Genomic DNA, 10,641 nt, shown 5'->3' with positions numbered 1-10,641 from the left:
TGCGCACACGCTAGTCAAGTTATAAAAGCAACTCCCATGGACTGACATTTTGAGCCCTGAGGACGTCAGCAGATAGCTGACGAAAGCTAGGCGTTTTAATTGGTTTTATTAGTAGTTTTAGTAATTTTAACATTAAACCAAATTTTTTACCACATTCCCTGGTGCTCGTGTGTTTTTCACTGTTTTAATATGGAATTACGCAGGGTATATACATACATACATACATACATACATACACACGGGCCATTTAACAAGTATAAAGTATTTAGGAAGTCCACCACTGAAAGCATGCTGAGCTGTAGTTTCAAGTTAGTAATTGGGGCAGCCTTAGCTCAGTGGAGTATCACTTGATGAAACGTTCTGGCCATTATTTGATGAATGCGTAGTGGCAACGTACAATGAGAAATATGGAATCTGTTAAATGAAGAGGGCTTAAAGAGAATATTTGTAACTCACAGTTGAATGGTGGGGTTACGGTTAAGATTAGAGCCAATGCTGGGATTCAGATATGGGAACAGCTGGTTCTCTGTGTGGATGCCGCTTCCAGAAATCCATTCTGTGCCTGGGCAACAAAGAATTAGCTACCGGTTCTGCCAAAGTGGTGTGAACCAACTGAATCCCACCACTGGTTAGAGCTAACCCTAGGGCTACCTCAATCTGTAGAAACCCAATGTTGATGTGGAAGTCTATCTTGATCAAGCCAGGCATTGGGAGAGCACCAAGTTGATCTAAATTTATACCTAGGTTTGGTTTGCTTCTAATCTATCTATAATACTGGTATGAGATTAAAGTAACTTTGATCTCCGAGATATATTAAAATAGAATAGAGATGGAAGGGTCCTTGGAGGTCTTCTAGTCCAGCCCCCTGCTCAAGCAGGAGAACTTATACTGTTTCAGACAAGTGACTGTCCAGTCTCTTCTTAAAAGCCTCCAGTGATGGAGCATCCACAACTTCTGGAGGCAAGATGTTCCACTGGTTGACTGTCCTCACCATCAGGAAGTTTCTCCTTAATTCCAGGGTGCTTCTCTCCTTGCTTAGTTTCTATCCGTTGCTTCTCGTCCTTCCATCTGGTGCTTTGGTGAGCAATCTAGCCCCCTTCTGCCTTGTGGCAGCCCCCCAAATACTGGAACACGGCTATGTATTAATTTATGATGGTGTCCATATATTACATATAGGCAAGTACTTCTGGGAACGTGAAGGTTTCAATTTTCCGACTCTTACATTCACACAAGAAGGATGGACTACTTCTTGGTAGGACTCTCTGCTTAAACAGGTGGGCATGTTCAAAAGGGTTAAGCATCTTTGATAAACACAAGTTATGCCTCAAAGGGCCAGCCCTTACTTTTGCAGTCAGAAGAGACACGATTTAGCGGACTACCGACGGGCTACAGACCGTAGGACCGTTTCAAAGGTTGTCCCATAAGCTTTGAAGACTGAACTGTGTGCTTTGATGTGCCTTCCTGCCAGATCCTGCCACCAAGAGCTTGGAAATGAAGGACACCACGTCTTTGGTTGGCGCTTACTACAGTGGGAAGTCGGTCCTCGTTACAGGAGCCACGGGATTTATGGGCAAAGTCCTGGTCGAGAAGCTTCTCCGTTCCTGCCACGATGTGAAAACCATCTACGTGTGTGTGAGACCGAAAGGTGGACGTTCCATGCAGACTCGAGTGGAGCATCTGCTGAAATGCAAGGTAGGGAACACAAAGGTGGAGAGAAACTAGGAGCAGCTGGTAGAGTTGTGCCATAGGTTCGCTGCTGTGGTGAGGAAGCATATGTGGTCTTAATCCCAGAGAGACAAATATGAGATTTGTGCATTTTATTACTTACACACATTTCTAGGCCACCTTAATCAAGTCCACAGTCACAAAGAAAATAAAAAGCACCTAACTAATTACAACATTAATAAGAATAGAATAGAATAGAATAGAATAGAATAGAATAGAATAGAATAGAATAGAATAGAATAGAATAAAGAATGGGAATGAAACAGAATAGGAATGGAATGGAATGGAATGGAATAGAATAGAATAGAATAGAATAGAATAGAATAGAATAGAATAGAATAGAATAGAATAGAATAAGAATAGAATAGAATAAAGAATGGGAATGAAACAGAATAGGAATGGAATGGAATGGAATAAAATGGAATGGAATGGAATAGAATAGAATAAAATAGAATAGAATAGAATAGAATAGAATAGAATAAAGAATGGGAATGAAACAGAATAGGAATGGAATGGAATGGAATGGAATAGAATAGAATAGAATATTATGGAATAGAATAGAATAGAATAGAATAGAATAGAATGGAATGGAATGGAATGGAATGGAATGGAATGGAATGGAATGGAGTGGAGTAGAGTGGAGTAGAATAGAATAGAATAGAATAGAGTAGAGTAGAATAGAATAGAATAGAATAGAATAGAATAGAATAGAATAGAATAAGAATAGAATAGAATAAAGAATGGGAATGAAACAGAATAGGAATGGAATGGAATGGAATAAAATGGAATGGAATGGAATAGAATAGAATAGAATAGAATAGAATAGAATAAAGAATGGGAATGAAACAGAATAGGAATGGAATGGAATGGAATGGAATGGAATGGAATAGAATAGAATAGAATAGAATAGAATAGAATAGAATAGAATAGAATAGAATAGAATAGAATAGAATATTATGGAATAGAATAGAATAGAATAGAATAGAATGGAATGGAGTGGAGTAGAGTGGAGTAGAATAGAATAGAATAGAATAGAGTAGAGTAGAATAGAATAGANTAGAATAGAATAGAATAGAATAGAATAGAATAGAATAGTGGAATGGAATGGAATGGAATTTTTAATTTTTTGAAAAGTCTGCCCAACAGTCATTTTGGCTCTATCAGCTTAGGAACCTGGATCATTTTTTCTTCTTCTTTTCAAAGTGAATATTGTCTCTTGAACTCCAGGTGTTTGACAGAGTCCGTGAAGAATGGCCCCGTTTCCATGAGAAGGTTAAGCCCATCAGTGCTGAGTTCACCAAGCCAAATCTGGCCATCTCTTCTGAAGACCTGGAGGAGCTGATTTCTGAGGTCAACGTGATCTTCCATTGTGCTGCAACGGTTCGATTTGATGAGCCCCTGAAGTAAGTTCTCCATGCTCTCTCCTTGGGTTTCTTGCCATCCAGCCCCAATCGAGAATAGAATAGAGTAGAGTAGAGTAGAGTAGAGTAGAGTAGAGTAGAGTAGAGTAGAGTAGAGTAGAGTAGAGTAGAATAGAATAGAATAATGGAATGAAGAATAGAATAGAATAGAATAGAATAGAGTAGAGTAGAGTAGAGTAGAGTAGAGTAGAGCAGAGTAGAGTAGAGTAGAGCAGAGCAGAATAGAATAGAACAACAAAGTTGCAAAGGGCCCTTCTACTATTTTAATAGATGAACAATTGAATATAAACATTTTTCTAGTATTTCTATAAGTAACAACCACATCAATGTGAAGTTTCTTTTCTGAGTAATCATCTTAATCACCTTATCATATATCCTGTTTTTAAAGTTCTTATTTAAATTTATTTTCCCCACAATGTTCGAAAACATTTTTATCTGTTAAGATTTTCTTAGAGTTAATTACGCTTAAGTATTTAAGTCTTTTTCCTCATACAAACCATCCCAACCATTTTACATTTCTCATATCTTAAAACAAAAAAAAAGAAAAAGAAGAAAAAAAGAAGTAAATAATATACTACTTGAAAAACATGTCCCTATTAAGCTAAAATACATCTATATCCAATTTTTTTCTATTCTTTTTAACCCTATTCAAACCAATATTTAATCTTTAAGTATTCCATCTAATAAATCCACAGCTAATCTTTTAGAGCTATTCAGAACATTCTTATTAATTGAAATCTCTCAAAATCCATTACATTTGAGTATCTAAAACATTTCCCTTGTATAAATCATCCCAACATTTTTATATTTCTCATATCATTAAAAAAGAAAGTACTAGGTTACTTAAGTGTGTTTTCTGAAATGATAGGGACTGTCCCCTAAAAATATTTTTTGGGCTTATTGGTTTCGTGGGGGTTTTAAGGAAAGACGCTATTTCCCATCTAAGTAATGGGAAGTGGAGCAGGAGCACTTGGGAGGCAAACCAAATCCATTTCCATCCTTTTAAAGCTTAGCATTGAAGTTCTCTGATATTATGTTGGCAAAATTTGGCAACAGGGTGGCCTGGTTTTGGCAAAATCTGATTTGAAACTGTTCCAGGCATCTGGATAAGGTTTGGAACCTGGGAATGGAAAAATTCCCACTTTCTTTCCAACCAAATTCTTTGATTTTATTTTTTTTAAAAAAAATATTCTGCCAAAAATGAGACAGCTGGTTTCTTGGGAAATTAGTACTATTACAACGTGGAATTTGCTGGCCACTGTTTGCCTATTGCTGCTTTGCGTCAACCCTCAGATTCTTTCCCAAGACATTTTTGTTTTTTAAAGAAAAAAAATATAGAGCAACGTTTCATCTGAAAACGGATTTGATCTGATACCCTTTAGAGAACATGAAAAAAAGGACATTGCCGATATTTTATTCTTCAGTTCTTTGAACCTACTTAAATGAATGGACACAATGCTGGAAGTTCAAAGGGCTTTAATTCCAGTTTTGCCCATAGGCAGCCTCCAAATAAATAGAAATAAAAGATATGTTCTTTAGGAACAAGGAGAGAAGCTCTGATTCTCCCATTGTCAAAAAGCAAATGGACCAGGAACTGGGTGGAGTTTGGTCTCCACTGTTGGCGATGCTGTGATGTTTATTTGTCAACTAATTTGTAAATTCAACCAAGTGATGGTCATTTCCAGTTCTACTTGTCAACTAATTTGTAAATTCAACCAAGTGATGGTCATTTCTGATTCTACTAGCAGAGACCTCTCATAAGGTGATGTAGACTACAACCTGTGGTCTTCTCCACCCTACATGAGACATCTTTCCATCAAGATGTCCTGAAGGTCCTGAGGTAGCTCTTGGGAGACCCAAAAGGATTGGTTTGGACCTGCTCCCACACCAGCTGGACCTCATCCTAGCTTTTTGTGCTTCCTCGAGCAGAGATGCCCTTCTCCTGAACGTCTTGGGCACCCAGCAGCTCCTCAGGCTGGCCCACCAGATGAAGAACCTTGAAGCCCTCATCCATGTTTCCACGGCCTACTCAAACTGTAACCGGAGACACATAGAGGAGGTCTTCTATCCTGTCCCTGTGGAGCCAAAGAAGCTTTTGGACATGATGGCGTAAGTAATGGAAACAACCCTCCCTCCTTTGCGATGTATTTGCAAGCATGTTGGAAGGGATCCATGTTGTCTCGTCCAATGCAACTTCCTTCCAAGTGAGAGAAAGGATTGGTGGCACATTCCAGGAGTGTGCAAGGCTTGTGTAGAGTAGATGCACTGCGGGAAGAATCTATTTTGCAATCTTTTTTGAACCAATGTTCTGTTTTCCTCTTGGTAAACAATGATGAGATGGGCGAGACTCATGCAGAAGGATGAAAGGATGGATGGATAGTTGTATGGATGGAAGGAAGGAAGGAAGGAAGGATGTTTTAGGAAGACCTGCCATGTACATAAAACTTTAACTTTTCCAAGGACATGCATATGAAAATATATGAGGACTATGGTTCAAGTTTAATTTCCTCCATGGATATCTTTTGTTTTTATTTTTTTTAAAAATCTGTTAGGTGGATGGATGAGTCCCTCATTGAAGCGATCACCCCCAATTTGATTGGGGACTGGCCTAACACCTACACCTTCTCCAAAGCTCTAACTGAGCATCTGATCCAGCAGGAGAAAGGAGACTTAAATGTTGCCATCATCAGACCTTCCATCGTGGGAGCTAGCTGGCAGGAGCCCTTCCCAGTAAGTATGCTTCTTATTCTAGGGCTTGGTTCTCATCCAACATGTAGTAAAAGGGTTGATTTAGACCCATTCCCTAATGGATCTAAATAAGAATGCCCTTCTCATGCTTTTGGAAGAAAAGAGGGAAGCCATTATGAATTGAACCTGGGTTCATGGATGAGAATCTATCATGGAATCTCATGGTCAGGAGGCCATGAGGTTACACGGATCCAAGAAAATGTCAGCCAGGTGGACTTCACTCTGAAGGGTTAAATTAATTTTATGGACACATTGAAACATTGAAAAACAGACAAATGACATTGAAAAACAGACAGACAACACATTGAAACATTAAAAAACAGACAAATGATGTTGAAAAACAGACAAACAACACATTGAAACATTGAAAACCAGACAAACAACATTGAAACGTTGAAAAAAAACGACACATTGAAACATTAAAAAACAGACAAACGTTGAAAAACAGACAAACACATTGAAACATTGAAAAACAGACAAATGACGTTGAAAAACAGACAAACACATTGAAACATTGAAAAACAGACAAATGACGTTGAAAAACAGACAAACGCATTGAAATGTTGAAAAACAAACGACACATTGAAACATTAAAAAACAGATAAACGTTGAAAAACAAACAACACATTGAAACATTAAAAAACAGACAAACGTTGAAAAACAGACAAACACATTGAAACATTGAAAAACAGACAAACAACGTTGAAAAACAGACAAACAACACATTGAAACATTGAAAAACAGACAAACGACGTTGAAAAACAGACAAACAACACACTGAAACATTAAAAAAACAGACAAACGATGTTGAAAAGCAGACAAACAACACATTGAAAATTAAAAAAACAGATAAATGATGTTGAAAAACAGATAAACAACATTGAAAAACAGACAAACAACACAAAGAGGCACAGGTCTAAACACGATCAAATCCCTTGTTTAGAGTCGAGCCCTTCAAATTCATTACAACAATAGAACATCCCTTTATGGAAACTCACATCTGGGGCTACATATTGAGCATCTCTCAAACTATACTCCCCAAACTACACCGAGATTTCTCAGAATGATCTACAGTATTGGGTTGGGTGCCTCAAGGACTCTTTTAAGTAGAAACGTGGCCGATTATGTGAATAGTAAATGCAGAAGAGAAGGTAATAGGAAACCATTTCTTCTTGCAGTTTATGGCTAAAGCCACAGTGACGCCCAGTCATGTCGGCCTTTTTCCTTTCACGTGCTTCACAGCCACTCAGCCTAAAAGATTATTAATTAATACTTGTTGATTAGTATGCAACAAGAACCAAACATGCCATAACAATTCAGGTCTAGGAAACCAGTTCCTTTGACCAATAGGCTTCCCACACATTCTTGTGTAAGACCCAGCAGCCTCACCCAGAAAAGCAGGGGAAAATAACTCTCCCATCTTCCAGTCTGACTATCAACAGTCTCTCCGTACAATTTGTATGGAGAGTTCTGGACAAACAGAACGAATGTCTGCGAAATTCAGGTTTTGGTCAAGAAGGGTCTGTCTTTTTTTCTTTTCTGTTCCACAGGAGATACACCTAGCTTGAGATTTGTGTCTCTTGATCAAAATTCCAGGAGAAACAAAACGGGTATCCTCCGTATTAGTTTTCAAAGTTCGGGCAGGGTTCATGTCTTCGTGTTACCACCGTTTTACATACTTTCTTGTTTGCTAGCTCTTAAAAAGCATTAGTATCTTGTTTGTAACATTTGTAACATAAGAGCCGTGCTGGCACAGTGGCTGGAGTGCAGTAGAATAGAATAGAATAGAATAGAATAGAATAGAATAGAATAGAGCTGGAATGGACCTTGCAGGTGTTTTAGTCCAGCCCCTGCTCAAGCAGGAGAACCTATGCCATCTCAGACAAGTGACTGTCTAGTTTCTTCTTAAAAACATCTAGTGAGGGAGCACCCACGATTTCTGGAGGCCAGCTGTTCCACTGGTTAATTGTCCTCACTGTTAGGAAGTTTCTCCTTAATTCTAGGTTGCTTCTCTCCTTGATTAGTTTCCAACCGTTGTTTCTCGTCCTTCCCTCTGGTGCTCTGGTGAATAACATGACCCCCTCTTCATTGTGGCAGCCCCTCAAATACTGGAACACTGCTATCATGTCTCCCCTATTTCTTCTTTGTTTTAGACTAGCCAAACCCAGGTCCTGCAGCTGTTCTTCATATGTTTTGATCTCCAGGCCTTGGATCATCTTAGTTGCTCTTCTCTGAATTTTTTCCAAGCTCTCAACATCATTTTTGTGATATGGTGACCAAAATTGGCTGCAGTATTCCAGGTGTGGTCTCACTAGGGTTTTATAAAGCGGTAATAATACTTCACGTGATCTTGATTCAATGCCTCTGTTTATGCAACCCAGGGTTGCATTAGCTTTTTTTGCCTGCTGCTGCACATTGCTGGCTCATGGTCAAGTGATCGTCCACTAGGACTCCAAGGTCCCTCTCAAAGTTGCTGTTTTTGAGTCTGCAGGCTAATTGTGCTGACTCCTGGCTGCCGGCAGTTTGATCCTGACAGGTTCACGGTTGACTCAGCCTTCCATCCTTCCGAGGTCGGTAAAATGAGGACCCAGATTGTTGGGGGGCAATAGGCTGACTCTGTAAACCGCTTAGAGAGAGCTGTAAAGCACTGTGAAGTGGTAGATAAATGTAAGTCCTAGTGCTATTTGCTCAATCAATCTCTGAACAGCAAAATTCTGCATGAGAGACTCAATTTTCAGCCTTGAGGATGTCTGACCCCGTTAGCCAGCCAAAAATAAGCTGTGCATAATCTTAACGTAACACATGCCTCATGCTTCACAACAATTGTTCTCCTATGTTTTGTTTCTCAGGGCTGGGTTGACAACTTCAACGGCGTAAGTGGCCTCCTGGTTGCGGTAGGTAAAGATGAAAATAGGACGTGGGTCTTCTCAGACTCAGGGGAAAAGACAAAGTGTGAAGTCCAGCTGAAGAGATCAGGGCAGAGCAAAGTCCAGGCTGATCAAGAAGCAGCGTGACACATTCCGAGCAAGTTCAAGAGCTTTCGGCTTTCCTGACAATTGTGACAGGAAGGCACCACAATGCTCACATCACAGCAGTGGAAGGCCAGATTCTGGGGTGGGCAGAGGTTTTCTTCCCAATTCAGTTCAGGAGAACTTATCTTATCCCCTTCAGCTGTTACAGAATTCAAATCTTGGACTATATAGAATATAGAATTCTTTATTGGCCCAGTGTGATTGGACATACAAGGAATTTGTCTCCGGTGCAGAAGCTCTCCGTGTACATAAAGCTATAGGTGATAAATCATGATCATAGTCATCGTAAAAATACCTTCATCATAAACCACAAGATACAACACTTAGTGATAGTCATAGAACAGTGGTGGCGAATCTATGGCACGGGTGCCAGAGGCGGCACTCAGAACCCTCTCTGTGAGCACATGCACCATGCCCCGGAGATGGCAACTGTCCCTCTTCAACCAGCCGCCTGCTAACTCGCCGAGGTCCCACGTGGCCGGATGCATCCCGGCACAGCAGGTTTCCCTCTTCCCCACCCCATCCCTCCTGGCCTTGCATGCTCTCCTTTTCTGGGCACGACCCATTGCATTACCTCCTCAACTGTTGGCCATCCATCCAGCTCAGAGGCGGCTTCTTTGAATTGCTGGCGACGGGCTGTGGAGCCCCAGAGTGCACCAGTTGAGGGGCCAGCAGGCTGTGGCTGCTGACGGACACTTCGGCCCCCATGTGTTCGCTGGCCCCTGTGTGCGGGGGCCAATGGTGTCAGGCAGCAGCCACCCCGATCCTTGTCTTGCCCCATGGCAATGGCACCCTCGCCCTGCCTCACCTCACCCCGCAGGACGAGCCTCCTGCCTACCGCCCCACCTGCCAGAGACCCCCTGGATGTCCCCCAACCCTCCCGACCCCCCACAGGCATCCCTCCCCATGAGAAACATTGAGGTGGCCATGCCCACCTTGACCACACCCACCCAATCTGCCATGACCACCACAGCCCTGCCTACCCAGGGGCCACGCCCACCTGGTACCCGGTGATAAATAAGTGGGCTTTGGGTTGCAGTTTGGGCACTGGGTCTCTAAACGGTTTGCCATCACTGTCCTAGAATATTCAAATAATCCATCAACATAAATCATTCTAGGATACTAAATAAGATAATATAAATCGTAAGATACAAGCAACAAAGTTATAGTCGTAAGTGGATTAGGAAATAGATAATTGTCCTTGTATCTAGTTGTTCTGGACTACATAAATTCTATGCTAAATAAGGGAGTCAAGTGATATAGGTTAATTAATTGCTTTATTTCTAGGCTGCAAAAGGGATTTTACGGTCTGTAAAATGCAATCTGGCGGCAACAGCTGATATTATCCCAGTAGACTTAGCTATCAACTTAATCATCACTGCTGGCTGGCACACTGCAGTTCACAGGTAGGACCTCAACAGCTCTCAGAGAGAGTACTAATGACCAGATGACTGCAAAGAAATACAATCCTTCCATTCTCCTCCCCCCCATTCAGTCCCGACTGATGAAGCTTTTTGGATGAGAAGCTATTTTTTTTCTTCTTTCTTCTTCTTCTTCTTCTTCTTCTTCTTCTTCTTCTTCTTCTTCTTCTTCTTCTTCTTCTTCTTCTTCTTCTTCTTCTTCTTCTTCTTCTTCTTCTTCTTCTTCTTCTTCTTCTTCTTCTTCTTCTTCTTCTTCTTCTTCTTCTTCTTCTTCTTCTTCTTCTTCTTCTTCTT

General features: G+C 40.7%; 1 protein-coding gene across 1 annotated transcript in view; it reads left to right on the top strand.

The window, feature by feature from the left end:
• Window positions 1–10,641, top strand: part of LOC107296510 (fatty acyl-CoA reductase 1-like) — a 139,512-nt gene that overhangs the window by 123,504 nt on the left and 5,367 nt on the right. The window contains exons 2-7 of the mRNA XM_015825864.1: window positions 1,469–1,692; window positions 2,953–3,128; window positions 5,076–5,255; window positions 5,699–5,876; window positions 8,744–8,788; window positions 10,214–10,332. Of these exons, the coding sequence (XP_015681350.1) occupies window positions 1,469–1,692; window positions 2,953–3,128; window positions 5,076–5,255; window positions 5,699–5,876; window positions 8,744–8,788; window positions 10,214–10,332 (922 nt within the window). The remainder of the gene's footprint in view (window positions 1–1,468; window positions 1,693–2,952; window positions 3,129–5,075; window positions 5,256–5,698; window positions 5,877–8,743; window positions 8,789–10,213; window positions 10,333–10,641) is intronic.

The sequence above is a fragment of the Protobothrops mucrosquamatus genome, unplaced genomic scaffold, assembly GCF_001527695.2.
Source record: "Protobothrops mucrosquamatus isolate PMUCROS unplaced genomic scaffold, P.Mucros_1.0 scaffold2847, whole genome shotgun sequence".
NCBI lineage: Eukaryota > Metazoa > Chordata > Lepidosauria > Squamata > Viperidae > Protobothrops > Protobothrops mucrosquamatus.
The sequence above is the reverse complement of the archived record's forward strand: the minus strand, read 5'-3'. Positions and strand labels throughout refer to the sequence as shown.